The sequence below is a fragment of the Emydura macquarii genome, unplaced genomic scaffold, assembly GCF_026122565.2.
Source record: "Emydura macquarii macquarii isolate MOO-44397 ecotype Brisbane River unplaced genomic scaffold, CSIRO-AGI_Emac_v2 contig_2452, whole genome shotgun sequence".
Lineage (NCBI taxonomy): Eukaryota > Metazoa > Chordata > Testudines > Chelidae > Emydura > Emydura macquarii.
Window position 1 is genome coordinate 2,979,033 of NW_027132589.1, and position 23,572 is coordinate 3,002,604.

The window sequence follows — 23,572 nt, forward strand, 5'->3', positions numbered from 1 at the left end:
TCTCTGTTCAGTCCATGATTTCTAGTGCCTAGCAAAGTTATGAATTAAAGCTCCCAGGCTCGTCTTTTGAAGGTGTTACAAAGGGTTCCTTTGAGGATGAGGCCTGATAGGTCAGATATGGAGTGATCATTTTGTGAACAGTGTTTGCCTATGGGTGATAGTGTTTTTTGCCTTTTATCATTTTTCTGTGAGTTCCTTCAAGAACATAGTGATTGTATGGTTTCACTCACATAGTTGTTGTTGGGGAATTTAGTGCACTGGATGAGGGTACACCACATGTTGTGATAGGCATGTGTAGGACTCATGGATCTTGAAAGGTGTGTAAGCTCCTTTATCTATTGGACATGGGAATCTCTCAAAACTTTCTTTGCACCTCCCATAAATGCTAGACAGTATTACGTTCGCAACATGGAATGTTGGAAAACCTGTTACCTTCTGTTATCCTCTAAGTGGCATGTTCATTTACATTCTTTGAAATTCCACCAATTAAAATGTTAATTGATTCCAAGGCCAGAAGGAACCATTGAGATCATTTAGGCTGACCTCCTCTATAACACAAGCTATAGAACTTCCCCCAAAATAATCCCCAAATAAAGAGCATATCTTTTAGAAAAACATTCACGACCTTTGGTAAGTTGTTCCATTGGTTAATTACTCTCATTGTTAAAAATATACATTTTAGTTTCGGTCTGAATTTGTCTAGCTTCAACTTCCAGCCATTGGATCCTGTTATACTTTTTCTGCTAGATTGAGGAGCCCATTACTAAATATTTGATCCCCATATAGGTACTTACTGACTGTAATCAAGTCACACCTTAACCTTCTCTTTGTTAAGCTAAAATCACTTTGAGCAAGATCAGAAAGGCAAAGTATTAATCGAAAGGATTATGTAGGTTAAGAAGGGCCTTAATTTCCATGTCTCCCTAAAATGTCTATCATTGAGTTCTTTCACTTCAGAGATCATCTTAGTGAGAAAGATACAGAATCAATCAAAAGTTCCCACCTTTTTGTAAACATTAATATACTGTATATGGTCTTGTCAGTCCAGCTCTTTTACTTGTTTTTTGTCAGTCGTTTTGTTCAGTTTATTGGGCTCCCATTTTTGGTTAAAACAAAGCCCTTCACTTTCTCTGTTGTACTTGGTTTTGAAGATTTTAGGCCACTTAGAGGGGGGAAGCAAATTGCCTCAGGTAGTGTATCTTTATATCATTTCTTTTACTTTAGTATATTTCTAATAATGTCTTAATTGTAATACTAGTAGGATCCCCAAGTAAAGACTTTTACAATTTTAGAAATAATCAGATAAAAGAAGAATGGGCAAAATTTCTCCCATTTTAACATTTCTTTTCTCATAGCCTCAACATTCACTCTTCAGGTACTTCATCCTTTTTGGTATTTTGCTTTCAGGTTTGGTTCCATGTACAATTTTTTGTTAAATGTTTTAGTAATATCCAAATGGCAGAAATGAAAGGCACTTGTTTTTGTGTGATGCTTTGACTGACATGTCTCCATGATAAGAGATTTTCCCAGCTATGGAACTGATAAAACTAAATTCATAGAATATTGTTGTTTCAAACTCTTTACAGGTACATCTACCTTTATGGAAGCATTAGCAGCCAATGGTACAACCAATATACAAACATCTGTAACAGGAGTGACAGCCAACAAACGGAGATTTATCGATGATAGGAGAGATCAACCTTTTGATAAGAGGCTACGTTTTAGCGTGAGACAAACTGAAAGTGCTTACCGGTATAGAGACATTGTTGTCAGGAAACAAGACGGATTCACGCATATTTTGCTATCAACAAAATCATCTGAGAACAACTCATTAAATCCGGAGGTTAGTGTTTGTTTTGTTTGTTGGGGGTGGTTTTACAAATGTTTTCAACAGCTATAATTACAGTATTATTATTAGTCACAGAAATATGAAAAAAACCTGATAGTTTAGTAGGTTCCAGAAAAGTCACAACTAATGCATTTAAAGTATTATGCATGTGTAAATATTATACTTTCTTGCCTTTTAAAATCTGAATCTGAGTATGGTTCAGTTTTATTTATTAACACTGTACAGTACACTACATTATCTGAATATTTAGAGTTGCTGCCTTTCATAATAAACTTAATTGTTTATTAAGTGCAACTTGAAATAAACTTCAGCCTAAATTCAAGTCATTTTTCTGAACTGGTTGCATATGCCACCTGGTGTTCAAATTACAGAAATACTGAGAGAGTCCTGTAGCTACAGATGCAGACTGCTGGATCTCTTCCTAATGATTACGTTATCTCAGTGTAATCATATTTGTGATCTGCACAGTTTTTAACATACATTACTACTCTCTTTTTCTTTGGACAATGAAATATTTAAATGCATTTAGAACAAACATCTGCAGCAGAATTTGCAAGTATCCCAGATACTAGGGAATACACAGGAATGTAAAAGTTCAGATTCAGACCTGTCAAAAAAGAACAACAGTTTGTTACTTTTTAATAACACAGTAAAAAGAGTCTGACGAATTTAATTCCTGCTGATTTTCAGGTAATGAAGGAAGTCCAAAGTGCATTGAATACAGCAGCTGCAGATGACAGTAAACTTGTGCTGCTCAGTGCAGTTGGTAGTGTCTTCTGCTGTGGTCTTGATTTTATTTATTTTATACGACGTTTAACAGATGATAGAAAAAGGGAAAGCACTAAGATGGCAGAAGCTATTAGGTATGTAAAATTGTTTTCAGTTGTTTAAGTGTTGATTTTTTCATTGTCTAAACTAATTTATTTTTAATTTAACTCATGAAAGATTTAACTATATTCTTAATAGAACTTTAACATGGCCAAACGTTCAGTTGTGATAATATGCAGTGTGCAGAACATTTTTATATTATACCTTTCTGTTCAAGTTTACATTTTATTCGTAGATATTTACTCCTTTTTTGTCATGTTGAATCAGAGCACCTATGTCTGATAAAAACTTAGCATGATAGTGTTCCTCATAAAAACAACTCGGGCTTGAGAAATGTTTTTAAAAGATTATTTTTAATGTATTTTTCAAAAGGGCTACAGCAATATATAAAATGTACTGAAAGAACAGATTGAACAAAGTCCATATAAAAAAGAAGAATGACAGACATTCTAAAGGGATGACTTAATCTTTGTGAGCAACATTCTAATATTTGCTGTCAAATTCCATATTCAAATAAATGAATGTAATGTCTTATAAAGCATAATGAAAGAAACATGCAGCTGAGGGACACTGTGCTTGTGCTGGATTATAGGCATTTAATGTGTACCTCTTACAATATCTTAAGGATGTTTTTCCCCATGTAACTTGTAAATTAATTTCCTATTACATTTTGGTTACTTCTACGTTTAGATGTAGCATAAACATCCTAAAATACATACAGAAGAACTAACACTCACAATTCACTCTTGGCTTTGTAAATTTAAAAAAAAAATGGTTTCATGTGTTCAGTGACCATGTAAGTGGTGAAACCATTTGAAACAAGTGGGCAGTAATGGCTTGCCTGCCCAGGGATATTATGCCTGGAAAAGGTAGCGTGTGAATGTAAAGTGCTATAGCTATTCCAGAATAGTTCCCCGTTAGGACACTCCTCTTATTCCAGAATAAGAGAGACTTTTTCCAGTTTTAGCTTAATCCACTCCCAAAGTGGTTAAGCAGATCATATTCTGTTATCTCAAAGAAGTAGCTATTCCTGTCAGCTTCCCTAGGAGACCAGCCCTAAACTCAGATCCTCAAAGGTATTTAGTACTTAAAATCCCAGGACACTAGCTTCTTTTTAAATATGGTTTCTTTGTCAGTTTCATCAGTAGTGTGAAAGTTTCCTCACAATTCTATCTGGTAGGAACATCAGGAAAAAAATCACTCAACACTGGGTACAACTAACCTTACAAATGTTGGTGTATTTGTGATTTCTATTAGGTTAAAACATTTCCTATGAAAATACCGTTGAAGCCAGTTTCTTCAGCTCTTTTTGGGCCTGATCCATTTTCCATTGAAATCCATGGGAGTCTTTTCATTTACTTATATGGCAGTTGAATCAGGCCATCAGTTTTAAAGATTGCCCTTCCTCCAACCATTAGTGAGCAAAAATTTGATGTTGCCTGCTGTTCTGAGATTCTTGAATAGTTGAAATAAGCAGTTTCAATACAATGTTTATTCTAAATGGGCAGGAAGAAGAAGCTACAGAAATAGAAATAGAAAACAAAAGTGTTGTTTCAAGAGAAATTAGTCTGCAGGAAATACTATTTAATTCTGTCAGGTGTCAAAACTACTGTATTATGTTGTATTATGTTGATGAAACACTGTAGCTTTGGGCCAAATTCTCAAATTTTTACATAAATTTTTGTATCTTCATTTTTTAAAAAAATTATGAGGCAAAAAAGGAGCTCTTGTATGATTCTACCAGTTGCAAATTGGAGGAGAACACAATTTAGATGAAAGAGCCAATCTCCATTCTGCCTTATTTATGTTGTCTCATAAAATCTGTTACAACTTTTGTTCTGGAATCATGGACTTTAAGCCAAATATGACTAAGACTGATTAGATAAAAGAAATTCTAATCCTAAAAGGGAATTTTTCTGCCCTTCCCTCTGGGATATCCATTTTTTGCTCTAAGAAAGGGGCATTTAGGTTCATGGATCTGCCAGGCTTAGCCTTCTAAAACCCTCTTTTGTTGAATTGTTTCTGAATCCACTCTGCTGGCTAGCTGTTGTGGTCAGTATGTATTACGTGGCCAAAAGTATTTTCAGCTGAGTTAATAGAAGTTAAGATGCCTTGCTCCTCCAAGAAAGCCAAATTAGAAGCTATAACGCAAGATCATTGTTCACTTTGTTGTGACTAAGTTTTGCATCCTCTGGCCAGAATGATGGCTAGCAATGCAGTAACTGGGAGAGGTGCTATATGGTCTAGAATGGTGTGTTTTCCTTCAGAATTTGTATTGATGTTCATACCAGTCAGGGACCACCATTTGATAGGACAAGACCTTAATCAGATTCTGAGATACTGTAATGGATCAAAAGGTTTTTCCCTTCCCTCCCATGTCAGGCTCTAGAAAATATCTTAGCAGATTCAAATCCTATCTGAGACTCACCAGGTAACACCCATTCTGACAGCAAAGGAGTAACAGCTCATAATCTGTGCATTCCAAAACATCTTAAAGAAAGCTCTGGCTCTTTGCTGCCTGCCTTTCGGCTCTGAGGGCTTTGCTCTCAGAATATTACCATTTTTATAATGGGAAGAAAATCAAACTGAGGGAATATAGGTACTTTTGTAATATCAGCAGGTTTCCCCACAGAATTCTTTCAATTTTGGACCCCCTTCTGTCTTGAGAAAGAAGAGGTTATTTATCTATAACTGAAGGCTCATTGAGATGTGTGGTCCCTATTTGGATTCCAAACATGAGTGTGCATGTGCTAGAGCCGGAATGTTTTCATAGCAGTGCTAGTTGACCTGCACGTACATCATGCATCCCCTTCGTATTTGTAGCCGAGGCTGTAATAGGCCATATGGGTCAATGCCACTCCAGTATCCCTCTAACCACTAAATAGTCTAATTCGCAGCAGAAGGGATGGAGGGCGGGTATTGGAATCCAAATAGGGACCACACATCTCGAAGAACCTCCAGTTACAAGTAAGTAATGTCCTCCTCTTCTTCGAGTGATGGCTCCTATATGGATTCCAAACATGGGTTTTGAGTAGTGAGCAGTGATCAGTGTGGAGGTGGGTGTGAGGAAGTGCAGTCTGGAGTACAGCGCGGCCTATGGCTGCATCTGCAGCTGCCGCCAAGGCGATGGCAAAGTGGGCCATGAAGGTGTGAATGGAGCACCACGTTGCTGTGCAGCAGATGTCTTTCCGTGGAACATCTGCGAGGCAGGCAGATGTGGTGGCGAGAGCTCATGTAGAGTGCGCTGTAACTCTGGGAGGTAGAAGGACAACACTGCGAATGTAACATTCATGAATGCACCCTGAGATCCACATGGAGATTTGCTGTGAGGAGAGGGCTTGATCCTTTGCATCGATCAATAATGGCGATAAAGAGCTTTGGTGATACCCAAAAGGCACAGGAGTTTTGTAGATAGAACACCAGCACACATCAGATGTTGGGGAAATGTAGTGTTCTGTCTGCATGGGAGGAGTGGGGTTTAGGAGAGAAGACCGGGAGGTGAATTAATTGATTCTTCCACCTTCGGGAGGAATTTGAGGTGCTGCCACAGCGAAACTACACCATGGAAGACAGTGTAAGGGGAGAGGGGGATCAGCCATCATGGCTGCCAGTTTGCCTACTCATCTAGCTGAGGTAATAGCGACTAAGATTACTTTCATGAAGAAGTGGGAGAGAGAGCATGTGGCGAGGGTCTCGAAGGGCAGTTTTATGAGGGTGGAGAGGACCAGGTTAAGGGACCCATAAAGGCAGGAGTTTGAACACCGGCAGGAAGGTATTAACAGATCTTTTAGGAAGCATACAATGGTAGGGTGTTTGAACACAGAAGTGCCATCTACCCAGGGGAAAAAGGCACTAAGCGCTGGCACATGGATCCTTATGGAATTGAGGGTGAGGCCCAACGTTTTAAGTTCAAGGAGGTAATCAAGGATGATGGATATGAAAATTGTCTCCAGTGGGTGGCAATGGTGGCGCACCCATGAAGCGAAGCACTTCTGCTTCACCCAGTAGCAGGCCCTGGTCGATGCCCTCCCTTTACATAAGGATATGGTGGAATATGCCTTGTCTATACCCGATCTCCATTGAAAAACCAGGTGGAGAGGGCCTGGATTGAGATGCAGGAGCCAGCCCTGGATCTAGAGTTAGGAGATCCGGGTATGCGCGGAGGCAGAGCAGTGTGTGAGTGAAGAGGCAGAGGAGGTCTGTGAACTAATACTGATGTGACCAGAATGGGGCTACCAGGATCACCGTAGCAAGGTCCTTGCAAATGTTGTGGAGGACTTGAGGGAGGAGGAGAATGGGGGGGAAGGCGTAGTGGAGATGGCCCATCCAGGGGAGGAGGATGGCATTTCCCTGTCAGTTGGCGCCTCTGGCCCCCTCTGGAGCAATAAAGGGGCAGTTTGTGATTCTCTTTGGTTGCAGAGAGGTCCAAATGGGGGGTACCCCAGCTGCTGAAGAAGTATTGCAGAATGGCATCATGTAGCTCCCACTTATAGTTCACATAAAAGGACCTGTTCAGTGTGTCTGTGAGGGGGTTTTGCATGCCCAGGAGATACTGAGGTCTGGAATGTGACTTGGTGTTTGATACACCAGTTCCACGAATAGATGGAGTCTGCACACAGGGAGGGAGACTTGACCCTGCCCTGCTTATTTATATCAACAATTGCTGCAGTGTTGTCTGAGAGCAGTTGAATGTGGCAGGATCATATGAGGGGGAGGAAGATGTGACATACAAAACAGACCATGCTCAACTCCAGGATGTTGATATGCATCCTATCTTCTCGTGGTGTCCAGAGGTCTTGGGTTGTGTGGTGGTCCAGTTGGGTCCCCCAGTCTGTGAGGGAGACATCTGTAATGATGGTGGTTTGCAGGGTAGGAGGTGTAAATGGATACTGATTATGTTCTCAGCAGTTTGGAGGGGTGCCAGATAAATACTGATGTGGAAATAGGCATCCTTCATGTCGAGAGCCACAAAAGGATAACATGAGCATCACCATGTGGAGCTTCGATTTCTTAATGAATCTATTGAGTACTTGGAGGTCCAGGATGGGTCACTGTCCTCCGCCCTTCATTGGGATGGGGAGTAAAAGGCACATCCCTTATAGCAAAATGGGACAGACTTTATGGCACCCTTGAGGAGAAGAGCATCAGCTTCCTGTTGAAGGAAGGATTGATGGGATGGATCCCCATGGGGAGTCTGGGGAGGGTAATGAGGGGGAAACCAGAGAAATTCTATGGAGTAGCCATGATGGATGATCTCCAGTACCCAACTGTCTGTGGTGATGTTGCCCCAATTGTGGGAGAATGGAGCAAGACAGCCCCCAAAGATGATGTGGGGTGTCGCGGTAAAGATCTGGAGCGTTTAATGGATCTTGACTAGTGCATCAAAACTGGTGTTTTGACTGTTGCTGGGTCAAGAGGCCAAGTATCATGGCATCTGCTATTGTTGACATCAACGTTATGGTTCCTGCTGCCATGATAATACGGTGGATATTGGGGTGTGGTCGAGGGGTAGAATGACTGTTTCTGCCTGCACCTTGGGGCTGGGGTGTAGATGCCAAGGGAGTGGAGGATGGCTCGCAGGTCCTTTAGGAAATGGAGGGATTCTTCCATTTTTTGATTGAATAGTTTTTGCGTATTGAAAGGGAGGTCCTCAGTAGTAGTTTGGACCTCTTTGGGGAAACCAGAGGATTACAGCCATGAGTCTCTGCGAAGTACAACCCCAGTTGCCAAGGACCGAGAAGCAGTGTCAGTTATGTCTACAGCAGCTTGGAGGCCAACTTTGGCCATGAGCTTTCCCTCATTCAAGAGAGTTTGGAACTGCTGTTGCTTGTCTGCTGGCAGTAGATATTAAAATTTGGCGAGTTTCAAGTAGTTAAGAAAATCGTATTTCACCAACAGGGATTGGTAGTGCACAATGCAAAATTGGAACCCTGTTGAAGAGTAGATCTTCTTGTAGAGCAGACCCATCTTTTTTGCTGCTCTGTCCGAGGGAGTGGAATGTCGGGGTTGCTGGTAGGCCCACTCTGTCACCACGTGGATCACCAGAGAATTGGGAGGTGTAAGGGTGAAGAGGAAGTCTGCACCCTTGGTAGGGATGAAGTATCTCCATTCAGCTCTTTAGGGAGTGGGAGCACAAGAGGCAGGGGTGTGCCAGATCGCTTGTGCTGGCTGTAAAATAGCCTCATTGACAGGAAGAGCTGTGTGAGGGGGTGTCTGTGGTTGGAGGATATTCAGTAATTGATGGTGTGTGTGTCCTGGACTTCCACCATTGGGATTCCCAGAATGGTTACCACCTGCTGGAGCAGTTCCTGGTACTGAGAGTGGTCGTTGGGTGGGGAGAACAAGGCAAGGATAAGCACCTCGTCAGGGCAAGGGATGCATTCTCCTAGGGATGGGGGTTCCACGACCACCATTCCCAAGAGGAAGAGAAGGGTGATGGTGGTCGGGGACTCCCTCCTAAGGGGGATGGAGTCATCCATCTGCCGTCCGGACCGGGAAACTAGAGAAGTGTGCTGCTTGCCTGGAGCTAGGATTCGGGATGTGACGGAGAGACTGCCAAAACTTATCAAGTCCTCAGACCGCTACCCCTTCCTGCTTCTCCACGTGGGCACCAATGACACTGCCAAGAATGATCTTGAGCGGATCACTGCAGACTATGTGGCTCTGGGAAAAGAGATAAAGGAGTTTGAAGCGCAAGTGGTGTTCTCATCCATCCTCCCTGTTCAGGGAAAAGGCCCAGGTAGGGACCGTCGCATTGTGGAAGTAAATGCGTGGTTACGCAGGTGGTGTCGAAGAGAGGGCTTTGGATTCTTCGATCATGGGATGTTGTTTCAGGAAGAAGGACTACTAGGAAGAGACGGGATTCATCTAACGAAGACAGGGAAGAGTATCTTCGCAGACAGGCTGGCTAACCTAGTGAGGAGGGCTTTAAACTAGTTTTGACGGGGGACGGGGACCTAAGCCCGAAGGTTAGTGGGGAAGAGGGACACCGCAAGGAAGCAGAAGGAGGAGGGGGCAGCAGGGGAGGCCTCCCGATTCATACTGTGAAAGTAGGCCAGTCGGCTACTTATCTCAAGTGCCTGTACACAAATGCAAGAAGCCTGGGAAACAAGCAAGAGGAACTGGAAGTCCTGGCACAGTCAAGAAACTACGACATGATTGGAATAACTGAGACTTGGTGGAATAACTCTCACGATTGGAGCGCTGTCATGGATGGGTATAAACTGTTCAGGAAGGACAGGCAGGGGCGAAAGGGGGAGGAGTTGCACTGTATGTAAGAGAGCACTATGACTGCTCTGAGCTCCAGTATGAAACTGGAGATAAGTCAGTTGAGTGTCTCTGGGTTAAGCTTAGAAGCAAGAACAATAAGCGTGATGTCGTGGTGGGTGTCTGTTACAGACCACCAGACCAGGAGGATGAGGTAGATGAGGCTTTCTTTACTCAACTGGGGAAAGTTTCCAGTTCACAGGGCCTGATTCTCATGGGAGACTTCAATCACCCTGACATCTGCTGGAAGAGCAATACAGCAGAGCACAAACAATCCAGGAAGTTTTTGGAGAGTGTCGCTGACAATTTCCTGGTGCAAGTGCTGGAGCAACCAACTAGGGGCCGTGCTTCTCTTGACCTGCTGCTCACAAACAGGGAAGATTTGGTAGGGGAAGTAGAAGTGGGTGGCAACCTAGGCAGCAGTGACCATGAGATGGTCGAGTTCAGGATCCTGATGAAAGGAAGAAAGGGGAACAGCAGGATACGGACCATGGACTTCAGAAAAGCGGACTTTGATTCCCTCAGGGAACTGATGGGCAGGATTCCCTGGGAGGCTAATATGAGGGGGAAAGGAACCCAAGAGAGCTGGCTGTATTTTAAAGAAACCTTATTGAGGGCACAAGAGCAAACCATCCCGATGTGCAGAAAGAATAGCAAATATGGTAGGCGTCCAGCTTGGCTTAACAAAGATGTCCTTGGCGAACTTAAACGCAAAAAAGAAGCTTACAAGAAGTGGAAGCTTGGTCAGATGACTAGGGAGGATTATAAAAACACTGCTCGAACATGCAGGAATGAAATGAGGAAGGCCAAAGCACAATTGGAGTTGCAGCTAGCAAGGGACGTGAAGGGGAACAAAAAGGGTTTCTACAGGCATATTGCCAACAAGAGGAAGATTCGGGAAAGTGTAGGCCCCTTAAAGAAAGAGGGAGGCGACCTAGTGACGGAGGATGTGGAGAAAGCTGAGGTACTCAATGCCTTTTTTGCCTCTGTCTTCACAGACAAGATCAGCTCCCAGACTGCTGTACTGGGTGGCACAGAATGGGAAGGAGGCAAACATCCCGCAGTGCTGAAGGAACAGGTTCAAGACTATTTAGAAGGATTGGACATTCATAAGTCCATGGGGCCGGATGCAATGCACCCGAGGGTGCTGAGGGAGTTGGCTGAGGTGATTTCAGAGCCATTGGCTATTATCTTTGAAAGCTCGTGGCAACAGGGGGAGGTCCCTGACGACTGGAAAAAAGCTAATATAGTGCCCATCTTCAAAAAAGGGAGGAAAGAGGATCCGGGGAACTACAGACCGGTCAGCCTCACCTCAATCCCTGGAAAGATCATGGAGCAGGTCCTTAAGGAATCCATTTTAAGGCACTTGGAAGAGAGGAAGGTGATCAGGAACAGTCAACACGGATTCACCAAGGGAAAGTCATGCCTGACCAACCTGATTGCTTTCTATGATGAGGTGACTGGTTCTGTGGATGTGGGGAAGGCGGTGGATGTGATATACCTTGACTTTAGCAAAGCTTTTGATACGGTTTCTCACAGTATTCTTATCAGCAAGTTAAAGAAGTATGGGTTGGATGAATGGACTATAAAATGGATAGTGAACTGGCTAGAGCATAGGGCTCAACGAGTAGTGATCAATGGCTCCATGTCTAGCTGGCAACCGGTCACAAGCGGAGTTCCCCAGGGGTCGGTCCTGGGGCCGGTTTTGTTCAACATCTTTATTAATGATCTGGAGGATGGGGTAGATTGCACCCTCAGCAAGTTTGCGGACGACACTAAGCTGGGGGGAGTGGTAGATACCCTGCAAGGTAGGGATAGGATACAGAGTGACCTAAACAAACTGGAGGATTGGGCCAAAAGAAATCTAATGAGGTTCAACAAAGAAAAGTGCAGAGTCCTCCACTTAGGAAGAAAGAATCCCATGCACAGCTATAGACTGGGGACCGACGAGCTGGGCAGCAGCTCTGCAGAAAAGGACCTGGGGGTAACAGTGGATAAAAAGCTGGATATGAGTCAGCAGTGTGCCCTGGTTGTCAAGAAGGCCAATGGCATATTGGGCTGCATTAGGAGGGGCATTGCTAGCAGGTCACGGGAAGTGATTATTCCCCTCTATTCGGCATTGGTGAGGCCGCATTTAGAATATTGTGTCCAGTTTTGGGCCCCCCAATACAAAAAGGATGTGGACAAGTTGGAGAGAGTCCAGCGGAGGGCAACAAAAATGATTAGGGGGCTGGAGCACAGGACTTATGAGGAGAGGCTGAGGGAACTGGGCTTGTTTAGTCTGCAAAAGAGAAGAGTGAGGGGGGATTTGATAGCGGCCTTTAACTACCTGAAAGGGGGTTCTAGGGAGGATGGGGCTAGGCTGTTCTCGGTGGTGGCAGATGACAGAACAAGGAGCAACGGTCTCAAGTTGCAGGGAGGGAGGTCTAGGTTGGACATTAGGAAAAAGTTTTTTACTAGGAGGGTGGTGAAGCACTGGAATGGGTTACCTAGGGAGGTGGTGGAATCTCCATCCTTAGAGGTTTTTAAGCTGCGGCTTGACAAAGCCCTGGTTGGGATGATATAGCAGAGGTTAGTCCTGCTTTGAGCAGGGGGTTGGACTAGATGACCTCCTGAGGTCCCTTCCAACTCTAATATTCTATGATTCTATGATTCTAGGGGAGGAAGAGGCCACAGCCAGGACTGGCAGAACCAGCGGCGAGTTTGAGAAGGGAAGCAGCAACTCCACAGTAGAGAGCAGTGGGTCTAGGCAATCAGGGGTGTCCCCGAAGGATCCAGGCAGCATCAGTGGATCCAGTGAGATGGGTGGTAAATGCAGGGGGCAGGGAGGGCGGTGGTGTGGGTCCCAGGGAGCCAATGGTACCCATTGGATCACGTTTCTTTTTCACTTTACCCTCAAGTCTGGGAGTCTTAGGCGGTGGAGTGGCCATGTCAATGCGCAACTTCTCACCTGACCTGGCACGGCTTGGGGAAGGAACACTATGTTTGTGAGCAGTCCTGGTTGGGGATCTGGACTTGTGGCCATGGCCCATGCTTTTTCCCCTCATGGTGGGGCTTCTCCAGCCCTCACGGTACTGGTAGATCCGGTGCTCGGCGGAGTACTGGTTGCCAGTGACAAGTAGTGCGTTGCCAGTTCCTCCACTTCCAGATCTGAATGTACACAGGCGCCTCCATGAGGAACTCCCTAAGGCGAAGTTCTTGGGCCTCCCACATTTGGGCCGGGAATGCTTTGCATATGCTGCAATGGGCAGTAATGCGGGCCTCTCTGAGGCAATACAAGCAGCATTGGTGCTCGTCATTCACTGAAAATAAGCGCAGGCACAATTCTTCAAGCCAGCCTGACAGGGCATAGTCCCCAGATGGGGGGAAGGAGGTTGTCCCCCAAAGAGGGAGAAAACTACACTAACTCTACTAACTGCAAGGAAAAATGACCATTAACTATTTACAACTATATACAGATGAAAGGGCACAGATCACTCTCTTAGCAGAGGAATGGGTTCTGACTCCAGTCATGCAGCAGTAAGATATAACTGGAGCGGCACTAATCTGCACAGCCTATTAAAGCCTCAGCTGCAAACACCAAGGGGATGTATGACGCATGTGTGGGTCAATGGGTACTGCTACAAAAACCTTCCGGCTCCAGGGCATGGAGCGCATATACCCTCATGTTTGGAATCTATATAGGGACCATCACTCGAAGAAGAACCAAGATTATATATGGTCAGGGGAATTGATTTGCCACTATTTTGCAACTGAAGCCATTGTTTATTTTTAAGAGTACTCAGTAACCAAGGGAGTTTACTTCTGTGTTTCATTGTTCCAAAACATTTATGGTTTCAGACAATCAAGTGCCTAATGAAGCCTTTTTCCTTTGATCTCATCATGTTCATTTTTGTCTCCATCCTTTTTGGCCTGATTAAGCAGTAACATGTTGACTTTGTTTATGCTAGAGAAATTCAGCAACGGCAGCACTTTTGGAAGTGCCTAATATACTTGTAACACACCTTTGCAATAGTGCATGAGCATAGCTAGCACCACTACAGTGCTATTGTGAACAGAAAGCTGCACCCATATAATGATTTCATCCCATACTCCTGCCCAGTGCATTCCAGCTTTGAAAGTTTTGATTGTGTGATTCTCTATTGTAGCCAAGGCTACTCAGGGTATTCAAATCTATCCCAGATCTCCTCACTAAGGAGTAATTTTTAATGTAAATCCAGAATCAGTGAGCCGTTGTCCTGAGCTGTTTACACACTGGGGGGTTGCATGCTTTGTTGCAGTTCTGTAGGCCATGCATATTGCACATATGAGGGGCTCCTTGCATTCCTCCATTTCTGTCCCCTCCACACAAGTTCCCTGTGTGCCATTCCTCTCTGTTTCAGCAACTCCCTACAACCTCTCCCTCATGCCAGGGGCTCTGTTGTTTCCCCCCGCCAATATAGTCCCCCATTCTCCCTTCCCAATTCTAAATTAGGTCTCAAAAATATTACATATGTCAATATAATCGTTGCTTAAAGATGCTTCCTATTTGTGAGGTAATCAAGTTTGGATTAAACTTTGGATATGTGAAGAGAGAAAATGTCACCAAATCCAAATTATGGGATATGGTGAGAAGTATTCTGAGCTGTTACTCTATAAACATAAAACATATTTAAATGGCCTCTCATTATTTTATTCCCGCTCTTCATTGCCATTTCCCTGTGAGTGATTCCATGCTCCTGTCTTGCCCCAAGGGACCTCATGATATACATTTCAACTCCACATGAAAACCTGTGCATTATCCAAGCCACTTACACCATTGGGCACTGAAATAAACTGTTGTTGTTCTGGGAGGCTAAAGGAAAATGAGTTTGCTTATTATGAAGGCACTTACTTAAACCTCTGAGGCTCATGATGAACATGGAGGATCAAAGGGAGAAAGTTTCAGTGATCTGTGATGAAGTGACTGATGGATCTTTTCCCACTTGTTTCCAAAAAGCAGATTTGTTTTTTCAGGAAAGGCTCCCCTTCCTCTCTGTTTTAAAATAAATCTGGGAATGGTCCCTGAGCATACTCAGTGATGTTCTGCTAACAATGTTGTCAGTTGCTCAGTTGTCAGCCACCCATTAAGGACCAGGTAGGACCGTGGGAGGTCTGCTGATACCCCGTGGTTGTGTTCTGCAGAGGGTGAGGGAGCAGATCAGGTTCTTAAAATGTTGTTTACAACTAGTTGGTGTGGAGACTATATATTACTGAGTGCTCAGCAGCTGATACATTTTGCTGCTGGAATGTGTAGTGATTGAGTGTTTGTTTCTTTTCAGGAATTTTGTGAATACTTTTATTCAGTTTAAGAAGCCAATCATTGTAGCAGTAAATGGCCCAGCCATTGGACTTGGAGCATCAATATTACCTCTATGTGATGTGGTTTGGGCTAATGAGAAGGCTTGGTTTCAGACGCCGTACACTACTTTTGGACAGAGTCCAGATGGATGTTCATCCCTAACATTTCCTAGGATAATGGGCCTGGCTTCTGTAAGTAACTTTAAATAATCATCTCTGCCCAGTTGGCGCTTTATCTAGAGTGATCTTATGTTTTCATTAGTATGTGGGTTGTTGTAGTTTTATGAAAACTGTTCATGAGAAGTAAATGTATTTTAAGCTTATCTATTTTCACTAGATTGTGACAAGGCCAACACGGGCCAACAAGAGAGGAATGAGAGGGAGCACGGGCTAATTATAACCTTTTCCTTGTAGTGGCAGAGGTCTCCCCAGAAGGGAAGGAGAAGGGAAAACTGGGCCACAACCATGCTTCCTCTCCCTCCATATTATCCAACAGAACTGGGTCAGCGCATAAGAGATTGTATGCTGCACCTTTTAAAAGGGGGGAGGCAGAGGCTTACTCTGTTCCCTCAGGGCTCCTACAGGCATAGTGCCTAAGTCAGGCACAGACATACTGGAGTGTTGCATTTCTAGCTGCCTCCTGTACTGGCTTACTTACTACCATCTTACCTTCACCAGTAAGATATCCATGTATTTTAAATTGTGTGGGTTTTATCTCTGTCATACATGAGTAGCCTTCTCAAACTTTCCTAAGATATACCCATGGATTGAAGTGGCTTTGTTTAATATTACTACATACTATATTAATATCCTACTATTTTATTGGTCCTAAGTGTTGTGATAAGACTTTCTGTTTGTCACTCATAAGTTTTATGCCAGGGAACTGTAGTTTATAGGATCAGTGGGTTAAAAAGATGTTCCCGCATTGATAGCTTCATGTACTGCTGAAATGCAAATTATGCAGTTTTTATATATAGCTTTTAAAAAAAATTAAGTGAAGGGTGAAGTTTAACAAAAAGCTGAAAAAAGCCACAGCTAGCTGCATTATTTTTCCATTTTGCTTCCTAATGCTATGCATTTTATTTCCTTAACCTTAAACATATGCATCCTTCTGATCACCATTTGATGTTAGACCTGCAGCCTAAGCCGGTATAAAATTGACTAGCAGCTCCATGAAGCAAATGCCTAGGGCTGCATGAATTTTTTTTTTTTCTAGAAAACCTTCCCTCCCTCCCTCACCCCCCGCAGGCACTTACTGACACATTTAAGCGGAACTTTAATTGCAGATAGTAAAAACTTTTAAAATTTGAATAGATTTCATAACTAATTAACAGACCTCATTGTGAGACAGCTGGATACAGTTTTTTAATAGAATAATTTAAAGGTGCCAGATTAATAATTTTTTTCCTACTGGTGTCTATTCCAAGTGAGCAGTCATTTCCTTTCCGTTTTTATTTGGTTTCTAGGTATGAGAAACTGATTTTTTTAGAAAGTTTCAGTTTAGACTACCTATAGCCTGCCCTTTCATCCTTTGGGAATGTATTGATTTTTCTATTTGTAGCAAAAAAAAGATTCTTAAACCAGGTGGTTCTGGCTAGTCAGCCAGAATACTGGACTAGATGGACCACTGGTCTGATGCAGTATAGCAATTTTTATATGGTTGTATTTTTTTGAAAAATAACCATTATAGTACATATTATCCCCTACAATCATGTTTATAACTTGTTGAGAGAGTGGAGGATGTGCTAATTGGATTTTTTAAAATAATAAGCAGAGAGGATTAAAGAAAAGGAGAAAGCGGATAGAGGAATTGGAACAGAATGAGTAGGAAACAGGGTAGTGAAGAAACAAAGGGTGCCTCCACCTGGCAAAAAAGCCCCATGGCAGTGAGTCTCAGAGCCCAGCTCTACAGCCTTCGGCTTGCAATATGGTGCTAAAAATAGCCATGTAGACATTCAGGCTTGGGCTCTGAATCCCAAGGCGAGGGTGGGTTTCCAAGCCTGAGCTCTACCCTGCGCCTGAATGTCTAGCATTATTCTTAGCATCGTAGCTCGAGCCTACAGGCCTGGGCTCAGACTCACTGCTGTGTTTTGTTGCACTGTGTAGACATACCCAGAAGAGAATTTACCACTCAGTGTGTTAGAATAAAATGTAAAAAGTAACAACGAATACATTTCACTGTTTCTTTGGGAAATGGCCAAATTTTTTAATCTGTTAATTTACAGAAGAAATACAAATGCTGGTTGCAGAATATTATTGACAGCAGGACTCCGGTCAAATTGCTGTTAACTTTTTGGCATATATTGTAACTAAATGAAAAGCTAAGTGCCAGCCCATAGCAGAAAGCATTTCCCTTCAAAAACCTGTCAAACCATAACCCTAATGAGTGCTTACTTCACTTCACATTTGAGAGGCTCTGCTATTTTGTATCTTGAAAATGAGATTTAACATGACTAAGACATTTTTCATTGCAGTTCTTTATAATATTTCTTGTTGAAAGAGCTCAGCCAGATCTATCATGTTCCAAATGAATAAAAGATCACTCTGGCATTCATACTCACCCCATAGATTTATGATGTAGATTGATGTTTTTTGTAATTACAAGTGTTGGTTCAGAAATCCTTCACTTTGTATCTTCTCACAAAAGGTACTTTATTTTCCTGCTGAACTCCTATAGGCGCTTGCAGGCCCACCAACAGCAATTCTAGGCCCCAGAGCAAAACAGTCCCATCTCGCCTCTTCTGCCCACAATCTGCCCCACCCGCTCTGTCCCCTTCCTCTCTTCCACATTCCCCCTTCCTCCAGGTGGCGAGGACAACAGCCGGAGGGGACTGAGCAGAGGAGGGAGGGAGGGACACAACAAGCAGTGGGGGAGGAGAGGAGGGATGTAAATGGCCGGTCCAGTGGACAATTGCGCCCCCTCCCCCCGTCAGCGGGCCTGTGCGCTTGATGGCAGGTGAATACATGACACAACATTCTTATAACTATTTCACTAGTTTTGCAAAATTGGAAGGTGTATTTATGATAGCTGTTAATTGACAAACTTTGTTAAACTTTTTTTACAGAAGGTAGATTTATAGGTGAATGTACCCAACACTTGACAGTGCTTTCTCTTTTTGTACATATACAATTCATATCTTTCTTTGGATCTGTAAATACAATGAAACCTCTCACTACATTTTGTAGTGTGTGTGTGTCTCAGTAACTTTGTTAGCAACAGAACTCAGATCTTTTATTTCACTGTATTAGCAAGTCATTTAATTGCTCTGGGCCTTAAGTTTCCCTACCTATAAAATGGGAATAGTGGTACCTGCATTTATAAGTAATTTGAGAGCCTTGGGTGGAAGTCTAAGTTGCCAAGCATTATTCAACTGCTTATCTTAAGAAACGCTAAGTCTGTCAGCACCTTATTAGTAAATAAGAAATAAGATGAGTTTTCTGTATTCCATGAGCTCTGATATGATGGCTTGTCATTGAGTAATGTTTCAATCACAAATAAGTTTACTCAATAGCTTTGGGATTTCTTTTAATGTAGAAAATAGCTGCTGCATCAACACGGTCTAAGAACTGAACAGAATGTTAAAAGTTGGAACGATTTGTGCTTAAAGTTGAATGTTTGCAGGATCAGGACAAACATACATTTTACCATATTAGGGTAGGTGTCTAGAACAATACACATTATTTACATTATTGCACTTACTCCTGCATACGAGAATTATCCTGCACTCCAATATATTTACTTATGCCACACCTATAATCCATTTGATAAAAATACTATTTAAAACTACGCCTCACAGGTTCAGAAGGAATGGAGGCTCTATCCACCTACCAAAACAACTGTTTTTAAATTAATATATGTATGAGGTTAATAGAAATACTATGAATCTGATCAAAAGCTCATTCAAATTGCTGGAAAAACTCCTCCTGCCTTCAGTGGACTTTGGTATCAGGCCCTGTAAGAACACTGGATTATTTTAAATATTTCTCTCAATAGTAAAATTTGTAGCTGCAAAATCTGTTGCTGCATGACTTATGGGTGCTTTCATCCAACACAGAAAATCAGTCAACTGAATGGTGATCTGTGAAGAAACGTTGCTACTTGTTAGCGCTGCAGTATTTAAGTAAAAATTAAACCACTAAAACTAACCAACACAGGAGGTGCATCAAACTGCCATTTGTAATCACTGCAACATTTACAAAAGATGTGGAAAATAGATTGAAATCCATTAAGACGATTATTTTTTAGGAGGACTTAAAAATAGTCAGCACTATTTCAAGTGAATTACGTCTTACCTGTTCATGAATGGGAAAAGTATGACTTTTCTAAAGTAGTTATATGTTGATTTCATATTTAATCACAGATCAACTCTTCTGATTAACTGAGTTATGATAGTTGGCAGTACAACAGTTTTACATCTATTTTCTTTTTATCAATTACTGATGTATATGGATTTAACACTCAAGAGCTACAATACAACGAAGCATCCCAACTAGTGCAGGCATTTTATTAACATTTTCTTTTAAACTTTTTTTTGTCATTACATTTCATATCAGAAATAACTTTTTATCCCCTCAGGCAAATGAAATGTTATTCAGTGGAAGGAAGTTGACTGCGCAGGAAGCTTGTGCAAAAGGATTGGTATCTCAAGTGTTTTGGCCGGGAACATTCACACAGGAAGTAATGGTTCGAATTAAGGAACTTGTCACATGTAATTCAGTTGTAAGTTTCATTTTATTTTCCTCCATTTTATAAATAGATTAATAATGAGCTACATCATTACACTCATCTTTCCAGAAACAATTTGCATGGAATATTTAAGATAAATTATGTAGATTGGAGCACAAAAAAGTTTTAATACCACATTCCAATATTATTAGGCTCATCATTGAAGAATGAAGAGGTCAAGTAGAGACACAGTTATCAAATTATCACATGCTGTAATAGATTCTAGGGTTAAGAATACAAGGGAAAAATAACACTAACTCCACATAGAAAGATGGTATAGGAAACAGAGCATAATACTAACTGATTCTAATTAAAAATTGAAATAGCTGCCTTAAGAATTGAGCAGAAATACAAAAATTGATGGCAGACGTACGGGGGAAGAGAGGAGAGTCATTGCTGTAGTAATAGTGTGGCTAACTCCATGTTTAACAGTAGCAACAGTGTGTAGTCAATACAATTGGTCCAAAAACAAAAACCACCCTACTGCGAAGTTTCCAAATTTGGTTGGAAAATAATCCATGATTTTTCCTTCATCTCAACAGTTGGCTATAATACTAATCAACCAGGATTGGGGGCAAGTGGAAGAGGGATAATTTTTCAACTAACAGTCTCAGTCACTTAAATTGCATACCTACTCAAAATAGCTTTTTGGATCAGCACTTCCTCACTTGCCCTAGAAAGAAAGAGCAGAATCCATCACTTTCACCTCAAAAGCACCACTTATACAATATAAATAAAAATTTACAAACATTCCCCATAAAAGGATAATTATAAATATACCTGTACATAAAAATCATGTGTGCAATTCTTGACATTCTATTAAATTAGGTTAAACTCAGATACATACAGTAAGAAGATACCGAAGCCTTCCTGCTCATACACAGCTGGCAATTGCACACTTGACAGCTGCAGTTTTACCAAAATGTAACATACTTTAAATGAATAATAGCCACAGTTTTCACTACAAATCAACAGAGTCCAGTTTCTGCTGTCATAAAATTTGTTTCCTGAGTAGGACAGATGAATAATCTAAAAATAATCAACTTTGGCATTTAAAAGCAGACTATGAAATTTTAATTAAAAAACCCTATTCACACTTAAGGTCTACCAGATTATTATTAGGACAATCCTGTTTAAAAAAAAAAAAAAGTCATGACCAGAATTTACCAAGTTGGACATAATGAGTTCTATCCCTTTCAATACCATCTATAAAGTCTTATTTTTATGGTAACAGGATAATCTTGAAACTCCAGGTTTTCCATTTATTTGGTTCGTATTCAAATATTTCTGCTTTTATCAGGCACAGAATGAAGAAGCTCCTGTATTACTTTATGGAACAGTAACTGCTCAATGTGGGACATTGTCCCCTAGATTCATGTGCATCATTTCTCTTAGAAATATTGGGACTTGCCCACATATATCCACAGCTAACTATACCAGCTTAACTCTACCACTTTACTAACAAACATTTAGCACACAGATTACTAATATAATTTGTGGGTTTTTTGCCACAGGTGCTTGAAGAATCCAAAGCTTTAGTCCGTAATATCATGAAGGTGGATTTAGAACAAGCAAATGACAAGGAGTGTGAAGCATTAAAGAAAATCTGGGGCTCTGCACAAGGGATGGACTCTATGTTAAAATACCTGCAAAGGAAAATCGATGAGTTCTGATGAGATGTGCATTGACACTGGAATTGTATTTACTTGGACATCTGGGGCATAAAAATGCCCCAATTTATTTTGAAAACCTGATAAAGTCACCCATAGCTCAAAGCTTGGGAAAGGGATTGGAAAAACCCCACACTTAAGGAGTTGTACTGTATCTTAAAGAAATGAACAAAAAACCTCTCCTTTCTCCCTATATATCTATCTATCTATCTATATATACACACACACAAACTAAAAATTATAATGGAGTGCACTACCAAACATCTCTTTGAGGCTCTAGTTTTTATCATTGGCTAGTACTGTATCAAAAAGAATGAGGGGAAAGTGAATTGTGTTGTATTATTTTCTGTGTGGCAGGGAAATCTGAATAATGCTTCCCCCTCTACCCCCTTCACTAAAATACAGAATTGAAACGGGTATTAGCCAGCCCTTACTTTCACTGTCCAACAAGTTGGTTAAGATAAGGCATTGTCTTGATCTCAAAAGAAGGTTGAAATACCTCAACTAATGGAATAGTCTAAATTTTTTGTTTGAGAATAAAATCCTAACATGAAAGATTTAATGATTTAAATATCCCAAAAAGAGTGTGCTCAGGAGCTCTGCTAAGAAAACACTCAACCCTTTTTCGGGGGAACATGTCTAATTCTTACCCAGATAGCATGAAGAAACCACTGTCCCTGAGGGGGGAGGGGAGGGGAGGAGCTTGTTTTGCAGTATTAGTGAATCACTGAAATATCCTATGTATGAATATCCTAAGTTATAAGTTAGTTTTAGTGGGTTTTTTTAAAATAGTTTGATTTTATTTTAATAACTACATAAGTGCTTCTGTTGCTGGGTGAGAATACTACTTTATACACAGTATGTTTATTTCTATTTGCTGGATTAATTGATGTATTACACCAAAAATGCATTTTAGGTTCACTTAGAATATATTTTATTTAAATAAGTTAAAATTCTTTTGGCACACTATTACATGCAAAAACTCCTTTAAAAAAAAAAACTACCTTATATTAGATGTTTAATGTTCTTTTGTCTATGCTTTTTTATTATTTTAAATATACACTATATATATACACAATATGGTGTAAAAGAGTGCCCTGTGTAAATAGACCTATTTTGCATTCCTTTCAGGACTGGTAACTGATTCCTGACTGCAGATATCTATTATCATTTGGGTATCTGTGTTTGCAATCTTATTGAATGTATTATGAAGAATGAAAAAAATCAAACCTTATTTTTGTACAGTTTTGAAGTTTATACTTGGAACTGACCATCTCCCCTTCCTAGTGGAGAGCTGTACAGTGTGTAAATTGCCTTTACCTTGGATTGGTACAGTATTTTTGCATCTGTGGGACCTACTTTTTTGTTCTAGTAGTTTGAACTATATATAAACTGTACAATCTGTAAAGTTTTTATAGAATAAATATTCAGCTGTGAAAATTGGTTAAATAAAACTAATATTTCTTAACACATTTTAAACGTTTCTCTCATAGTCCTCTTTTTCAAAGATGTCGCTTCAGCTTCCTAGATAAAAGGAGTCTCCATCTTTAATAAACTCTGTAAATGGTGGTATTACAGCTTGTTTTCTGAAGACTATTTTAAGCAGGGCTTATTTTAGTAATAGCAAAAGAAAAAAGGCAATGAAAGGTTAATGCTTTAATCTGTTGACACTGAGGGGAAAGTGTAAGTGGAAAGTTGAATCTCTGGTGTAGACCAGCAAAATTCAGCACCAGTCAACGGGAGTTACTCAAGCTACACAGAGTAGCTTGCATAACTTCCATCGACTTCCTAACTTCCCTTTACCGTGCCATCTCCACTGTGTCGTGCTGACAGGAAATTCATTGCCATCGACGCAGCGCTACACTTTTTTTGGATGTGATTTTAATAGATCGACTTCTGGATTGATTGAGCGTA

The 23,572-nt window shown here is 41.3% G+C and overlaps 1 protein-coding gene across 2 annotated transcripts in view; it reads left to right on the forward strand.

The window, feature by feature from the left end:
• The window catches only part of CDYL (chromodomain Y like), a 175,225-nt gene extending 152,100 nt beyond the window's left edge, over window positions 1-23,125 (forward strand). The window contains exons 3-7 of one of the 2 annotated variants that reach the window (XR_010922471.1): window positions 1,587-1,843; window positions 2,540-2,712; window positions 15,244-15,454; window positions 18,798-18,917; window positions 19,839-19,922. Coding sequence is in view for 1 of the 2 variants with exons in the window: in XM_067562622.1 (XP_067418723.1) it covers window positions 1,587-1,843; window positions 2,540-2,712; window positions 15,244-15,454; window positions 19,839-19,982; window positions 21,503-21,661 (944 nt within the window). In the remaining variant the exon portion in view is untranslated. Of the gene's footprint in view, window positions 1-1,586; window positions 1,844-2,539; window positions 2,713-15,243; window positions 15,455-18,797; window positions 18,918-19,838; window positions 19,983-21,502 lie in introns of those variants that run through there. The other variant, XM_067562622.1, reaches the window with a different exon arrangement.
• Window positions 23,126-23,572: the final 447 nt, after the last annotated feature.